At 37.8% G+C, this 18136-nt stretch overlaps 1 protein-coding gene and 1 long non-coding RNA gene across 2 annotated transcripts; one reads left to right on the top strand and one right to left on the bottom strand.

The window, feature by feature from the left end:
- Positions 1 to 6: 6 nt before the first annotated feature.
- On the bottom strand, positions 7 to 256 carry LOC115272119. The gene is made up of 2 exons (XR_003900255.1): positions 176 to 256; positions 7 to 78 (listed from the first exon to the last, which is right to left on the bottom strand). It is a non-coding gene; the product is annotated as an uncharacterized LOC115272119 (long non-coding RNA).
- An 11629-nt stretch (positions 257 to 11885) lies between these two features.
- LOC115272118 (olfactory receptor 4P4-like) lies at positions 11886 to 12812 on the top strand. Its single transcript, XM_029915146.1, has one exon. The coding sequence runs from the start codon at positions 11886 to 11888 to the stop codon at positions 12810 to 12812; it is 927 nt and encodes a 308-aa protein (XP_029771006.1).
- The last annotated feature ends 5324 nt before the right edge of the window (positions 12813 to 18136 follow it).

The following is an 18136-nucleotide window of genomic DNA, read 5'->3' as shown; positions in this document are numbered from 1 at the left end:
AATGAATTCGGTTACATTGTTTACTTTTTCCATGGAATTAGTCTATCATGTCCAATTCCCAAGAGATCACGAAAGTATCTGAAAGAAAAACAGAACAAGCAAAAAAGACATTTATTTCTGATTCAGAATAAATGGAGAACCATCGTGAGTTGAAAATGGAAAGATGGGTACTTACTGCTACTTGGCATGTATCCTTAAAGAAATTGAAGCGTCCATATTTTGATCATCTAACCTCCATCGGAGTCCATTCCTTCACTTCAGATGAGCAAACCAAGTCCAGAGAGATAAAGCAAATTCTCTAAGCCATACGTCTACCCAAAAATCTCACCTTTTTCAAAGGTTTTAAAAATCTGTTTCTACAAGTTTGCTAGTTCTAATCCTGTATGAGACACTCAACTTAATTTTGAAACAACCCCATGTTGACGGATAGGGTGATATTTATATATCTGGAAAAGCCTGTCTTATTTTTGTCTCAGAAATCAAAATCTGTACCATATTTTCCATCTGAATACTTCCATGAGTGTGCAAGTAGTTGAGTGTGAGTGACGTCTGCAAGAACTTCTTAGGAAACTTGATTTTCGTGTCCATGAATTTATGGTCCCCTATTTGATATTGAGTTCTTACAGCCAAGAGGTGGTGAGTGCATTTACAAAAAGGATAAAATTATACCAATCTCATTCTGAGACAGTGGTGCTATAACTCTAGAAAAATCGTTTAGTTTCAGGGGCTTCTGGTGTTGAGCTTGTGAAATGAGAAAGTTTCAATTTCATTATTCTCTATCATATGAACAGTTATTTCTTTTATGAAATAAATTCGGTTCTGTCAGCAGGAATAGCCATGAAACCCTGGTAAAAGCAATAAAAAAAAATAAAATAATGAAATAAAATAAAACAAGTAAAAGAAAAGAGAAGAAGATAAAGCAATAAAAGGAACTGCTAGAGACACATCCAGACGTTTTGGATTTGAAAGAAGGGGAAGTGAAATCCGGGGATAAGTTCTCATCTGAGACTCTGTGTTTGAAGGTTCCCTGGAATTATTTTGCCTTAGTTGATTGATTGATTGATTGATTTTTGAGAGAGAGAGAAAGAGAGAGAGAGAGAGAGAGAGAGAGAGAGAGAGAGAGGGGAGAGAGTAGGGGAGGCAGACAAAGAGAGGGGGACAAGGAAGCCCAAGCAGGCTCCACACTATCAGTGAAGAGCTATTTGTGGGCTCTATCCCATGTGAGATCATGACCTCAACTGAAATCAAGAGTCAGCTGCTAACCAACTGACTGAATCACCCAGGTGCCCCTGCCCTAGTATTTTAAATATTTGTCTGTTAACAAACAGTAAAAAGAAAAAGGGATAAAATGGAAATACTTTGGCCTTAATTTTACTAATTCCTTCATTTGTCCATTAAGTCTTTCAGGTTTCATCCTATCTATGTATCTATTCTCCCACAGAGGAAACATTACATATTTTGAAGATGTCATCACCGGAGAAATTTTAAACTGATTTAGGAAGAGGACAATGTCAGATGTAGCTTCAGTGTTGGGACCTCACGTGCTCTAGTGAGGTCACCAGAATGTGTGTATGGAAAAGGGTATGTGCAATAGTCTTGAGTCAAACGTACAATTTCTTTCTCAAACTGAGCCACAGACAGAAATGTAGGTTATGATGGGGTCACAGTGTTTTAGGTCATCATTAGGAATTTTGTCCGTCTGAGGCCACATCCCCTCAAGATCTGTCACATGTAGCACTTTTGGCTTCTACCTAACTCTGTGCTCTCAACTGTCTCTGCAGCAACAATGCCTGTTACTTCCAGCTTTTGGGAAACGACAAGGCTGTCCTTCCTCAAGTCTGTGTAGCAGAGCTAACAGAGTAGTCATTACAGGCGGGTCCTCTCTTATTCAACACAAAATAATGATAATCACAGTAATGGTAAAAAACCATAACTGCATTAATAATTCAGATTCAGAGTCAAGATTACCCCCTTGATTTTACATGTTCATTCTCCTTTGTTATTCTTTCTGAATTAAAAAAACAAAAACAAGCCAACAAAACAAAAACAACTCTTTTCCCCTGGAGAGAGCCCTTCCATTGAAGAGAACTCAATAATCGTTTTTGATAACTGTGAATTATGTAGCTCAGTTTGCTTTTAGAAGAAACTGGCATTTTAGAAGAAACACAAGCTTGGGTATTATCCTTCTCTTATTCAGTCAGTATGGTCCTAGAAGAACCCTTATTTCTCTTTGAATCAAGACTCATCTCAAAGAATTTCTTGCTCTTCCTTCTGAGCATTTCAAACATGACAGTGCCTCAATTTCTTTTGAAATTATTGTTATATTCTTTTTCACAATCATGTTACTATAATTTATACATGATTATACATGTGTACAACTTATAATCATGTGTAGATGACCTTTATTTCCTGATTATCATCTTAATAATTTTGTTCTCCCCTTATTTTTGAGAACAGTGTCTTGCACATATCTTACAGGCATTCAAAATATAGAAATTTTATTTAATTCCTCTTTTCCATAACCCCTTTTATTTTAGTTTTAGAAGAAAAATGTTCTCACCAGTACTGTCCAGAACTTGAATTTTGTTTTATATTTGTATATCTTCTGAGATAATTTGGATGCAGCTATCCATAAGAGAGTAATTCCTTAGGAATTGCTTTGTGATGATTAGTATCAGAAATCTCTGACCTCCAAAATTCAAGGGCTGGTAAAAGTCAGGTCTTCCTCATTCCTGGTTATAATTCTCATCTGCTGAAATCTACAATTTTACAGTATCTTTGGCAAGAAATGTTCCTTCCTCTACTTCTTATTAGGTCTGTTCAAAGAGAATGATGCAAACTGTTAATGCCCTTGGGGAAAGTCTTTCTCCCAAAGTCTCCCTCCATATTCAGAACCACATTGGAGAAGTAACAATGATCTTGTCAACGTGTTAAATTTTTTAAAAAATTTTTCTTTACTTGCTAAATTTAAAAACCAGTCTGTTGTTGCATTTAGGACAATATCAGTAATCCAAAGCATTTCAGCAAACTGAGGTAATTGTGTATGATTGATATCTTGTTTATGGGATGAATATATTTAAATATAAAAAGATATTAAATATTTAATTTAGCACATGTTTTAAAATATCAATTTGGGAGTTATTTTTTGAATTTTATTCTACTCCTTTGAAAGTTCTATTTGATTGAAAAATAGTTGATTCAATAGTACCATTGAGGTTCACTGCTTTTCTTCTTAATTGAATCTCTGCTGATTTCTGGAGAAATTGGTGAGAAGTTTACTTCTACCTCATACCTTGGACAAATAGTAGTGTAGGCTTTCTTTCTTTTACCCTTTGACTGTAAGCCATTAACATTGACTTTTGATCACTAATATTCTTTCCTCTCCTATTCCTCACTTTTTCCTTTCTCCTTATTCTTGCTACTCTTTCTTTGGCCTTCTTACTATCATCAAACCTCGTGCTTCCTTTTCCATACAATGCCTAAAATCCTAGACCCTTGCTTGTCTCTACTCTTAGCTGGAATGTATCTACTTGGACAGTGAATTTCTTGATCTCACTGGACCTGCTATGGGAGACTGTCCCTTTTCCAATCTGTAAATTGCTATAAAGGGGAGAAATATAGCCATTGGCTTCCCTTTCTCAGAGGCCAAAATTCACCCCCCAGGGGGCCATTTGCAGGGCAGTCTGGCCATGTCGCTGGACTCTTCCTGCTTCTGTGGGAAAAGCCAGAGTCTGAACTGTCAGTGAGGGCATTCAGATCAGGACACAAGCTTTGTGGGAAAGCCACTGGCCATATTAGGTTCCTATCATGTCACACAGCTTCTTCTACCTCAGCAGCGAAAGGAAATATGGTGGGTAGGATTTCAGAAGTGCCCACATGGATGTGAGTCAAAGTCTTGCCACATCATTCTCACAAGTGACCTAAAGATGGAGAATAGTTTCCAGAAATGTCTTCATCTATGAGCTCTTAATATCATGATAAAATGAAGGCCATTATTAAGGCATCTCAGGCTATAAGCAACAGAAGTACAGGAATCTTAGTGACACAACAATCTGAGATTCATGCTTGATCCCCCCACACTCAGCTGTTAATTCCAAGTTGCCTGATTGTTCAGGTGACCTTCACTTTCACCCCCAAAGGGACTTACTTGACTCTTTTCTCCTTGGCCTTTGTCACTATCCTCCTGAACATGAATTATCTTTATAATCACAAGATAAAAGATTTCAAATAGCACCCTCTTTCCTGTTTTAACTGTGTCTCTTTTTAGGAGATGTGAATAGGAAAAGCTTTCTTTTTAAATTGATGGAATCTGTGCCTCAGACCACAGGAGTCTTAAGAACACTATCCATGTGACAGTCCTCTGACACTTCACAGTGTTTATCTACCACTTTCTGCCTTGTGTGAACTTGATGTGTAAGTTATCTACTGCTACATGCTGGCAAAGAACACTAGGCAAAAAATTAGTGGCTTACAATCCACAAAGTTTACCCCCCAAATTAGTAGTTTAAAGAAAAACCAAAATTTAAAGACATAAAAGGAATTTATTTGATTATGATTCTGCAATTGTGGTTGCATTCAACTGGGTAGTCCTTCTGTTTTCACCTCTAAACACTCTGAATGGTGCAGATGGAATTTGAATGGAGTATGTGTTCCAAGATGGCCTCATTCATACATCTGGCGATTGGCTCAGATACGTCAGCTCTCTTTATTCTCCAGAAGCGTAGATTGGGCTCTCCCAAACCACAGTTATTTTAGGGCAACTGTTGCTTCACAAAAGTAAAAGCTTCAATACCTCCTAGGCCAACCTTTAGGGATTAACAACATCATTTTGCTACATTCAGCTCATCTGGTTGAAGCTTATCTCTATCCCAAGTTTACCCCGGATGGAAGTATGCAGAGATAGGTTCCACTTTTTGTTATTGAGATGTAACTAGCACATAACATTATTATTAGTTTCAGCTGCACAACCAAAGGATTTAATATTCCAGAAATTCAATATTGTAAAAACAATCACCATGAGTCTAGTTAGCATCCATCACCATACATAGTTCTAATTTTTTCTAGTGATGAAAACTTTTAAGAGCTACTCTTTACAGTTTTCTAATAAAAATATAGTGTTATTAGCTGTAGACACTATAGTATATATTATTACACTCCCATGATGTAATATTTGTTTATTTTATAACTGGAAGCTTCTTCCTTTTTTATAACTGGAAGCTTCTTCCTTTTGACCACCTTCACCTATTTTACCCAATCTCCCTATCCCCCACTCTGGCAACCATCAATCACTTCTCTATCTCTGATTTCAATTTATTGATTTATTTTTTAAAATTTCACATGTGATTTCAAATGGTATTTGTCTTTCTATATATGACTTATTTTTAAGTCATTACTTATTTAATTATTCGATATCTATGTCTGTATCTATATGTAAAGAAAGAGAGAGAGAGAACCAGCTGGGGAGGGGCAGAGAGAGGAGGGGACAGAGGACTAAAGCAGCCTGTGTGCTGACAGCAGAAAGTCTAATGCTTAAATTACTTAAGTATGAAAATTACTTGTACTTATATGTGAAGATTCTAAATTCCAGCAAAATAAGTGCCTCACCCAAAATCATAGCCAGTGAAAGGCACACTCGGGATTTAGAGACTCAGACTTCAACGTATGAAATGGCAAACATGAAATCACTCTGGACATCTGGTAAATGCATTTCATACTAAGTGTTCACTTCTTCTAAACACTTAAGATGAATATTTGATTAAGTTTGACATTGTTGCTTGGTGCATCCTTCAGCTATCTTGTTACCATTTACATGTACAATTGCATGTGCACACACGTGCACACATAAAGATAATCATACCTCCTTTCAATGTTTCTATCACAAGCATAAAAATTAAATTGTTTAGGCAGTTAAACACAATTATAAGTATAGTTAAATAAAAAGTTAAAAATAAATCCTTTAAATTTTGTTACTTTTCCATCATCAAATGATCAAAACTATCAATATTATCTTATTTATTTTGTTGATGCAATTGAGGTTTTACTATAAGTGGACTGTACAAGTTGGGAAACAAAATATGACTCCTAACTACACAATTCAAAATTTCAGTTTAATCTTGAAATATGCAAGACATTATTTTATTATCTTAATAAAAATCCAGAAATATTAAGGTATAAATTTGGTGTAAAGTGTGGTAGTACTGTTCACAGTCATTGTAGGGTTAGTAGAATATCTTAGCCAAGGTCAGATTCTACTATGCTAAGTTACTAGCTGCTTAGTCTTGTCAGTTTTCTCTTGTGCCTCAGTGGAAATATTAATAATATCATCTCATAGGGTCACTATGTGCATTAAATTTTAAAAATCACTTAAGCCCTTCATACAATTACTAACATAATGTAATGACTGTTATCAATTTTTGCTATTATACTTGCCATCATTAAAATTTAAACTATTAAGTACATATGAGAAAGAGCAGACTCTATTTTTCTTGAGTTAATAGTCTGTTGAAAGGATGAGAGAAGAACATCAATATTTAAAGGATATGCACAAAACCCTCAAAACAAAACCAAAACACTTCAGACTATGAAAAGAGTATCAAATGATCTGGTGAAATGAGTTACAGGGAGTGTAATGGGATGACTTGGAAGATGGAATTACATGGGGGAAAGGTGATAAAATGAGGATAAATTTTGTGGGAATGGGGACATTTATGTTTGACTATAATCATTTTAGGGGAAAGCTGATTACATTATTAATTAAATAATTAGCCTTGATAATAGAGACAGTGGAAGACCCTTAACAAGTATAATGAATGCATTAGGGGTTATTTCTTGTGTAGAAATAAGAAGTCTCTTTTAAAACCTTTTTGGTCATCCACCCACCATAACAGCTACATTTGATGTTTAATGTCATATGTGTGAGGAAATCTAAAAGACATCTATCATATAAATCACCTTGGCCAAAGCAATAGCAAATTAAAATCACCAGAATTTAATTTCAGGAGCCTTGTCCAAGAGTTCCCATAGGGATTGTCCTTGACAATGCAACCATGTCCCTCCAGTGCCTTTAAATACTCTGCCTGACTCTTCCCTTGCAGCTTCTCCAAGAGCCTCCAAGCCCAGCCCAGTTAGGAAAGGAGACCTTGTAGCAACATTATTGCATGAAAGGGAAACTGACAAATTAGAAAGGCCTAGATACGTTTGGAATTGTCCTTCTAGTTTTGTGGTCTAATTCTCATTCTTGTTCTGACATGCAGTTAGTTCTAAAGATGTATATTTATTTTATCTATTATAAAACCATTTTAATGTTTATTTATTATTGAGAGACAGAGAGTTGTCATCACAGAGCCCAACGTGGGGTTTGAACTCAAACCATAAGATCATGACCTGAGATGAAGTTGGATGTTTAGCCTACTGAGCCACTCAGGTACTCCTAAGATGTATATTTATTTTAAATATAATTTGAAAGCTACGTACAAAGCATGAGATTTTTTTCTCATTGCATTTTTTGTTCCTGAGATTTATTTATTTGTTTGATTTAGAAGAGATTTTTTACTTCATTTGTGGTCATGAGTTCAAGAAGACAAGGACACATCCCCTTAAATATTAATTGGAATTGGCTGATACTAAATACGTGAGTTTTGTTTTTTCCAGTTTCCATCTTTTATTTAGTCTTTCCTTTTCTATTAGTGCACACCTGAGCCTATGCCATCCCTCTACACAGCTCAAGACTATCTATAACCGCTTGTTTCCAGGATAATTACTATTATTATAAAATATATATATTCTTGGTAAGGATTTATTTTATACCTTTTAGACTCCTAATTTGTGTAACAATTTTGCATTTTAATAGATCACAAAACAATTGTAAAAGGTCTTTTCTAATAGAAAATGAAAAAAGAAAGTCTATCTTGAAACCCTGTTTTGAAACTTGAAACATGTTAGCTGCCAGGTCAGGAGAAAATTGTGATATGTTGTATACTCTGCTTTGGATAGAAAACCAATGATAAATAACCATAAAAGATGGGGGGAAATCAAACAATTGTATAGATTAAGAAAAGAGAACAAAGATGGTAAAAAAAATAGAGGAAAATTATTTGATCATTTTGCTAAGCTGCTAAATGAGTTAGTAAAGCACTTGATTAAAAAATTAGTTCTTTGCAGCTGGAAGAATCCATGAAAACTACAATTCCTTAGTTTCTTAAGAGGAAATAGATACCCAAACAATTTAAGCAGGAGGCGGCAGATCAGGACAAGAATCTCCATTTTTTGCCTTGCTGGCCACAGGTATGTAATATTGAGCAATAATCTCTGATATTTGAAATGAATAGGAGTAGTATGGGAGAAAATTTCAGTGACCACAGTTAGAAAAGTTCAAATATTATAATTGATGAATGTTTCTTTAACAAATAGATGTGGGAAGCTTCTGCACTGCAAAAGAAATAATCCAAAAAACTAATAGACAACCTACAGAATAGGAAAAGACAGTGGCAAATTGCATATTGGATTAAGGGCTCTTATCCAAAATCTACAAGGAACTCACCAAACTTCACACCCAAAAAATGAATAATCCAGTGAAGAAATGGGAAGAAGACATGAACAGACACTTCTCCAAAAAGACATCCAGATGATCTACAGGCACATGAAATGATGCTCAGTGATGGATTTTAAATTAACTTAAATTACAGAAGCAGTAATGAAATATAATCTCTTTGATAAAGTAATTAAAATATTGTACAATACTAAAATCCCCATTGGACATCATCTCCTTTATTTCTGAGAAGTAAATCTTTCCTTCCACACTTTTTCTTGTTATTTTATAAGCACAGAGGTTCTCATAGAAATTACATGATCTTCTGTGGCTATGATCCTCTTGCTCCTCTTCCTCCTCCTTCTCTTCTTTAATATGCATGTTATCATACAGGGATTATTTTTGTGTACCTGATTATATTTTCCACTCAATATATGTGTTAGTGACTTGTATCATGATGGATGTCTCTTAGGCATCAAACATGAAGCTTGTCTAGTTCTCCATAACAAGAACATGCCACCCATTATTTCCATTCTGTTGCCTGGTTTTAGATCACATTTATTTTCCAAACTTAAATGTCTGCAGAGGATGTCCTTTTGTATGCTTTCTGGGATATTTTTGCTGGGTCTTTCATCAAAATTTTACAGGGCCAACCTTTTAAATTTTATTTTTTATGAGTTTGATGAGTGGGAATATAATATCTCATTCTTGTTTAATCTGCATTACCCTGGTTCTAATAAAGTTGAATATTTTTATATACGGTTTTGGCCAGTAGTAATTTCTTTACTATCTATTGCCTTGTCAAACATTTTGCTATTTTAGAGCAATATAGAAAAAATTGGGCTACTAGTGTTTATATGATCGAATCACGAGATTTAGAAATATTTATTCCCATTGGCCACTTTTAAAAATATTTGGGTTAGTGAAATATTAGTCAACTAAATTTAAATAACTTTTTTAAATTTGCTTTTTGTGCTTTGACTAAAAACTGTTCCTACCTAAGCTATAAACCCATTCTAATTATTTCTCAAATATTTTTTCCTAGTTTTGTTTGATGCATTTGTATCTTTCAACTGTTTGGATGATAATTTCCTGTGCCTTATGAGATATATTTTTTCCACAGGGAGATTCAATGTTCTAACGTTAAAGTTCACATTACTTTGAATTCACCAGAGTTCATATCAACTTGAAATTTCAACTGAAATACAGATTAAATTTCAAGATCTATGTGTATTTTATTGACTGACTTCAAGTCCAGCAATATGTCTCTACCTATGACCTTTGAATTGTCATAATTTTTAAGACACGTCAATTTTGAAAAAGTATGTATGTCTATTCTTTTAGCTTTTCTTTTTAAAAAATTAGTTGACCTACACTAGATAATAACTCTTTCTGAGAAACTGAATCAGTTTTACATAAAAAATTTTGTCAGAAGTTTTGTTTTAATTATTGAATGTATTGAAAATTTGAGAAGAATTGACAAAGTTTTTATATTGATACTCCTTAACCCGAATCATGGTATAATCTTTTAACTTCTTTCAATCTTTTTATACTTTTAATGCCATTCTATACTCAAGAATGGAATTCTCTTTTTTAACTTTTTAATGTTTCTTATTTATTTTTGAGAGACAGAGTGTGAGCAGGGGAGGTTCAGAGAGAGGAGGAGACACAGCATCTGAAGCAGACTGCAGGCTCTGAGCTGTCAGCACAGAAGGTGATGCGGAGCTCAAACCCGTGGACAGAGTGATAATGATGTGAGCTAAAGTCGGATGCTTAACTGCCTGAGACACATAAGGGCCCCGGAAATTCTCTTTTTTAGGAAATAGATAGGTCACAGATAAAATAATCATTAACTGCTTTTCTGAAACATATCACACCATAGCCCAGAAATATTGCAGCTCGTTTTGCTTGTCTGATAGTGACAATTTCATATAGTTTTGCAAGAAATTAGACCACAGGGTGTTGATTTGGGGTTCATTCATAAAATTCAACCTCAAAGTTCACAAACTCTCTAAAATTCAGTTATATATCTCTTTGTGGGGTGTTTGTGTGACTCAGTTAATTAAAAATCTGACTCTTGTTTTCAACCTTTTGGTTGTGAATCAAGCTTTCCTTTCAGCTTCACACTGGGCATAGAGCCTGGTTGGGATTCTCTGTCTCCTTATCTTTTTTCTCCCCAACCTCAAAAAAAAAAATATCTTTTTATGCCAAATGTACATTTTCTAAAATAATCTCATAAGAACTTTCATAAATGAAAGGCATTGTTCAGTTACCATTATAACCATTACCAATCCAGCTGGCCCATTTTATCAGTATGGAGAGTTTATGTTTTGTATAACAAAGCACTAGTTGAATAGTTTTGTTGTACATTTTAGATAATGTTACCAAAAGGAAGTAAGAGTTAGCATAATACTTTGCCCCAAAGTAATGTGTCCTTTTTCACTAACATATTTCAGGACCAGGGCCCATGAGTGTGTAGTTAGCCTGTTAAGGAAAGCAGTTCAATTTAAAGAGATACAAAGTAGTAGAACAGATCTAGTGGAAAAGCATCTCTGCATACAATTTGACCCTTCATGGGTGCTGTCCTACTAGGAAGCACCAGAAAAGGGACTAAGAGACAAAAACAGTGGAAGTTCCTGGTTAGACTGGAAGGTAAACTGGGAAGTGAGGTCAATTCCAGTAAACCAGAAATATAGTAGAACCCCCTACAATGGAGCAATGTTTTCCCCAAAGATCTGATTGTTGCTCTTTTTCCTTCCTTCTGTTTTCACAAAGGTTCAAGAAAAGGTTCTAAGGCACTTTCTGAAAATGTTCCCTAGAGGTCTAATATTTAAAATTATGAGCTCACTGATGTCTAAATGTTACTAAACTTTCAGGATTTAGCAGACTTAGTACTGGGAAGGGCTGAGAAGGATAAGGCCACTGTTGAAGGACAGATAACCTCAGTGTTCTTTTATATATACCGAAGATTCAAAAATCACTATTAAAATATAATATGAAAACTGCATCTCTAAATTTGACCTAAAAAAATTTCATCTTCTAATCATTAATCTTTTTGCTCAGAGTAAGTGTGAAACTTTGGGAATTATTATAATTTCACTAAATCATCTGTGCTATTATTTTTAGTGTATGTCTACTCTAATGAACTCTATATACCTGTGGGCAGAAAATGTATAAATTTTTTACATATCTTGACCCTTAGTGCTATACGTAGTGGCCATATCATAATAAATTACATATATGTGTATGCATGTATGCATAGCAAATGGATGACTTTTCAAGTAAATCAATAATTTTAAAAAGCTGGATGTTTCAAAATGGTAACTTTCCCCTCTAAACGATAAAACCCACAGAAGCAATGGGACATGAAAATATCACAGAATTTATCCTGCTGGGACTTTTTAGTGATGAGGATGCAAAGATTGCCAGCTTTGTGCTGCTCTCACTTTGCTACATTGCAATTCTCTTTGGAAACCTGCTCATTCTCCTTACCATCAGGGGTAGCCGCCTCAGTGAACAGCCCATGTACTTTTTCCTGAACTACCTGTCTTTCATGGATGTCTGCTTCACCTCTACAGTGGCCCCCAAACTGATCACAGATCTACTGGCTCAGAAGAAGTCTATCTCTTACAACAGCTGTGTGGCACAGATGTTTTATGCCCATTTCTTTGGTGGCACCGAGATCTTCATCTTGGTGGCCATGGCCTATGACCGTTATGCAGCCATCTGCAGACCCCTTCACTACATGGTCATCATGAGCAGACAGGTGCGCTATAGCCTTGTGATGGCCTCGATTATGGGAGCATTTATCCATTCAATCTCCCAAGTATTGATTGTGGTGGAACTTCCCTTCTGTGGCCCCAATCAGATAGACCACTATTTCTGTGATGTTTTCCCCTTGCTGAAGCTGGCCTGCATGGACACTAGCCTGTTGGATATTGCGATCATTACCACCACAGGAGTGCTGTGCATTTTGACCTTTGTTGCCTTGGTGATTTCTTACATCATCATCCTGTCCACCCTGAAGTCCCACTCATCTCAGGGCCGCCGCAAAGCCCTCTCCACCTGCGGCTCTCACATCACAGTCGTGTTCATGTTCTTCTTGCCCCTCATCTTCACATACGTCCCCACGGCTGGTTCTGTCAGTAACGACAAAGTGTTTGCCCTATTTTACACCATGATTGCTCCCATGTTCAACCCTCTCATCTACACGCTGAGAAACACAGACATGAAGAATGCCATGAAGAAAGTGTGGTGCTGGCACAGATGGTCTGAAGGGAAATGAAGTGTCTGGTGTTCAAACCCTTTCCTGGATCTTTCTATGTATAGGATCCTCATGTCCACAAATTCAATAGGTGCAGGGAGGTGGTGTGCAGTCATCAAAAGGTGCAAAACTTGGGGTGCGTGGGTGACTCAGCCAGTGGAACCTCCCACTTCAGCTAAGGTCATGATCTCTGGTTCGATTTTGAGCCTCGGATCCTCTAAGCCCACTCTCTCTCTTTGTCTCCACACCTTGCTCTTTCTCTGGCAAAAAATAAATAGACATTAAAAAAATATTGCAAGACTTGGGGAGAGAAGGCCCCTCAGCGACACTCTTTTTCTTACTTTCTTTATATGAACTTGAAAAGAGGAATGAATCACACGACTTCCAGGTCCCTTCCTGATTTGACATTCTAGATCTTATGCCTGGCATTCTGGAATATTCTGTACTTCATGATACCTGCCATAGTGGGCATTATAGTACATTTGTCAGGGCACATTGTAAGGACTGCATGGTTGGACAATTGCACCTTGCTTTAGGAAATGGATTCTTGACGGAGATGCCTCACAGATCGAGAGAGAGAGAGAGAGAGAGAGAGAGAGAGAGAGAGAGAGAGAGAGAGATCCTAAGCATGAGATTTTGTTTTTGGAGATACTGATTGCAATAAAGGAATAAATCTATGCCTCAAATTCACAAGTTATATTTTACCACTTTATATAAACAAACAAGGCTTCTCAAATTATGTAATGCAATGTTATATGCAATTCACACTGTACTTATGGAAGTTATTGTAATTAACTCTTGGTACCCTATTGATGGTGTGTTCCAAGAATTTGAACTTTCAAACTGGATCATAGATATCACTTTACACACATTTAAATGTATTTCTACGATGTATTTTCAACCTCGTTTTAAAACCTTTCATGGGCATACAGATCGATCCTTTCAGTACATGTGCAACATGGAAAGTCTCCTATCCTGCAGAAGGCCCCAAGCCCCGGAAGCCTCCTAGTCACAGAGAGGGTCCTCCCTGGGGTGCATTTTGTTAATCATCACTGCTCCTTATGCAAATAGCATAATTTGATGTTTTCTTCTCAGTTCTTCACACAATACAAAACTGTCCCATTTCTACTCAGGCAGACCCCTCTACCAGTGAGATATAAAGAAGTTTAGATTGAGAAGCAAATGCATCTAACTGAAAACTTGGGCCTTGGCCAAGATCAGCTTTGGTGCATTGAGGTTTTCCCTTAGTTTAGACAAGAATATTTGAGGTTAGTGAAAGGGAAAGATCTCTGACATCATCGAGGGTCATCCACTAGCACGCAAGGAGAAATAGAGACTCAGAGAAGTGTGGGTTCAGCAAGCTTTCAAATAGGAGAGGCACAGACCTGTTATTCTCTGGTGCTCCATGCTTTTCACCAAGTTCTCGACAAGAAATTGAGTTGTATTGAAGTATTATTGTCACTTGTGCAAAAAAAACGAAGGTTATGTGTTTGTTTTTTGTGGTATACTTGGTACACAATGTCACATTAGTTTCAGCACACACCATAGTGATTCCAAAGTCTATATGTTCGAAGATGGCAGAGAGAAAGGGAGCTCTGTAAACTTCGTCTGCCCCATCTATCGAACTGAGAAGGACATTACTCCCATCTGCAAGAGCGGAAGGAGAAAATATTGACTCCAGAAAGAAGACAACCTCAAAGATACCTGAGTGAGTGAGTGTGAAGTGGGAAGATTGAAAAACGGGCCAGCCTGAGATGGGCAGGGGAGGTGGGAGTCCCAACCCAACACGGGGCAAGGGCATGGAGCCAAAGAGACAAAGGGAAGAGACAGAGAAACTGAACACACTCATAGTACTCTCTTTGGGGAATCGAGATAAAGAATGCTTAACCGCGCATGGAGAGGAAGAACTCTCACTCCATATATAACTGCTGGGCAGCATGAATCCTGAACCTGGGTGGCACAAGGGAAAGAACAGCTTCCATCCCTGCGCCATCCCTTGGGAGTCAGCAGCCACAGCAGAGGCGGGCCCAGGGGTGCTCACTTCGACCTTGGCTACTGGAGAGGAAGCACGCGCCTCATTTCCAAGGCACATCTTGCCTCCAGCATTGGCTGCATGAACCCCGAATCCCGGGTGCCAACAGGGAAAAAATAGCCCCCACCCCTACGCAATCCTGGCAGGGAGTTGGCGGCAGTGGAGGCCATGGTGCGGACTTTGCCTGCAGGAGCTCACAGCTCATTTCTGGCAGTGCCTGGGCCTCCAGCAGCAGTAGCACGAATCCCAGCCAGCCCAAAGAGAAACTCATCGCTCCCCCAACGCAATCGCGATCCTGACTGGGGGCTGGGAGTCCACAGCGGTGTCTGTGAGGACGTGTACTTCACTTCCTGCTGTATACCTCACCTCAGGCAGCACACCTTGCCTCAGGCAGCAACAGGCAAAATCCTGGCCTGAGCCAAAAGAAACTGATCCCTCTCCCTAAGAAGTCAGCCACCAAAGCAAGTACATGATTTTGAACTGAGGTGGGCCTGGAAATTACAGCTTGGCTCAGCTGCTGCACAAGGAAATCAGACTCATTAGAGTGGCCTACAGTGCCTAGTTTCAGCAGAGCGTGGCTTGCTGCCATTTTACTCTCTACAGCCACCAAGGCAGAGCCTCTGAGAGCAGCCTCCAAGACCTACCATGCCAAACCACGCCTGTTTTTAAGAGGAAGCTGCTGCTTCTTTTTTTTTCTTTTTTTCTTCCTTTTTCTTTTTTTTGTACTTACTTTTTATTATTATTACCTTTTTTATTTAAATTTTTTAAAATTTTTACTCCTTACTTTCCTTTCTACTCTTTCCCTCTTTCTCTCTCATTCTTTTTTCTTCCTTGCAATCCAGATATATTCCCCTGTATCTCATCCTTATCTCTCCCCTCAACTGGTCATACACTTTTAGACTGTCCATTGTTCTTTGTTGTCCCTGACCCCCTTTATTATTTTTTTCATCTCTTCTTTTCATCTCTTTCCTCTCCATTTTCTTTCTTTCCTTTCCCCTTTTAATTTGTTGGTTTGTTTGATATGTCTGTGCATTTGTGTGCTTCTGTTCCCTCTGTGTTTGTCTGTATGTTTTCCTTCTTAGGGCTACACTAAGAAACAATCCAAAATGTGCATGTCAATGAGTCCCAAATAACGCTGAGTAGGGAAATAAAATATTCAAAGGCACAACAAGAGAAACTGAGAGACATTATGAAAAGAATATTTCCTGAAATGACAGGCCCTGGACAGTCAATAAGCCTCCTTTAACAGAGCAATATTAACAGGTGCACAGTGCACAACGAGCTTTTGAAAGCTGACAAGAGACAGAAAACTAGGAAAAAAGACAAAATGAAGGAACTCTCCACTGAAGAACCTCCAGGAAGAAGTCAAAGCTACAGAACTGCTCAAGGCAGATCTAGACAACATACCAGATCAAGAATTTAAAAAACGTCATAAAATTAATTGCTGGGGTTGAAAAAGCATCAAAGAAGCAACTGAGACAATGACTAGGCACTTTGAAAATAGATGTGATGAGTTAAAAAAGGTCTCAAATGAGGTGAATAGCAAAATGGAGGCAGCCACCTCAAGGATTGATGAGGCAGAGAGAAGAATAGATGAATTAGAAGATATAGTTATAGCAAAAGAGGAAGCTGAAAAAAAGAGAGCAGAGAGCGGTCGGAGCGAGGCGGCGCCAGGGGCCAGCAATTTGAACTTCGTTTTGGGAATGGGACCACAGACCGCATTTCCACGGTGCACCTCGCCTCCTTCAGGACTGCGCAAATCCCTGGTGCCCACAGGAAAAAATAGGGCCTACACCTACACGACCTCCCACAAGGAGTCGGGGGCAGGTGGAGGCCTGGGCAAGCGCTTAAACTGCAGGAGCTCCCAGTTCATTTCCAGCAGCGCACAGCGCCTTGAGCAACAGCTATCAAAAATAAAGAGAGACTCTTTTTTTTTTTTTTTTTTGGATTTTTTTTCTTTTCTTTCTTTCTTTTTTTTTTTCCTTTCCCCCATTGCAATTGCAATCCTGGCTAGGGGTGGGGACTCCACAATTGAGTCTGTGAAGGTGCACACTTCACTTCCTGCTGCTCATTTTGCCCCAGGCAGGGGCGGAGCCTCTGATAACAGCCTCCAAGACCCACCACATCAAACCACGCCTATCCACCAGGGGGAGCTGCTGCTTTTTTTTTTTAATAATATAAAAAAATTTTTTTTTTCTTTCTTCACTTGTTTTGTACTTATTTGTCATTATTACCTTTTTTCCTTTTTCTTTACTCAATTCTTTTAAATTTTACTCCTTATTTTCCTTTCTCCTTTCTCCCTTACTTTTTCACCTTCTTGCAATCCAGATATACTCTCCTGTATCTCATCCTTACCTCTCCCCTAAACTGGGCATACACTTTTAAATGGTCTACTGTCCTTTGTTGTCTCTGACCCCCTTTTATATATATATATATTTTTTTCTTCTTTTCTTCTTTCTCTTTTCTTTTTATTTTCTCTTCTCTTCTTTTCATCTCTTTATCTCCCACTTTCTTTCTTTTCTTTCCCCCCTATATTGTGTTTCTTTATTTGATTTGTCTGTGTATATGTGTGCTTCTGTTCCCTCTGTGTTTGTCAGTCTGTTTTCCTTCTTAGGACTACACCATGAAACGAGCCAAAGTGTGCAAGAAGGCGAGTCCCAAATATTGCAGAGTAGGGAAGTAAAATACTCACAGGCACAACAAGAGAAACTGAAAGACATCATTAAGAGAATATTTCCTGAAAAAGCAGGCCCTGGACAGTCAATAAGCCTCCCTTAACAGAGAAATATTAATAGGTGCACAGAGCACAACAAGCTTTCTAAAGGTGACAGGAGACAGAAAACTAGCAAAAATGACAAAACAAAGAAACTCTCTCCTGAAGAACTTCCCGGAGGAAGTTACAGGCACAGAACTGCTCAAGGCAGATCTAGACAACATATCAGATCAAGAATTTAAAAAGCTTGTCATAAGATTAATCGCTGGGCTTGAGAAAAGCATCAAAGAATCAACTGATGAGTTAAAAAAGGCTATAGGTGAGGTGAATAACAAACTGGAGGCAGCCACCTCAAGGATTGATGAGGCAGAGAGAAGAATAGGTGAATTAGAAGATATAGTTATAGCAAAAGAGGAAGCTGAAAAAAGAGAGAGAAATTGATCCAGGAGCAGCAAAGGAGAATTAGAGATCTAAGTGATACAATCAAACGGAACAACATCTGACTCATAGGAATTCCTGAAGAGGAAGACAGAGAGAAAGGGCCTGAAGGGATACTTGACCAAATTATAACTGAGAATTTCCCAAATCTGGGGAAAAAAA

Source organism: Suricata suricatta, chromosome 11 (genome assembly GCF_006229205.1).
Source record: "Suricata suricatta isolate VVHF042 chromosome 11, meerkat_22Aug2017_6uvM2_HiC, whole genome shotgun sequence".
In the NCBI taxonomy this organism is placed as follows: Eukaryota; Metazoa; Chordata; class Mammalia; order Carnivora; family Herpestidae; genus Suricata; species Suricata suricatta.
This window is presented reverse-complemented; position numbering and strand designations above follow the sequence as displayed.

What these genes read in the sequence shown, in the direction of transcription:
- LOC115272118 (XM_029915146.1), top strand. Translation starts at nt 11,886, where the DNA reads ATGGGACATGAAAATATCACAGAATTTATCCTGCTGGGACTTTTTAGT.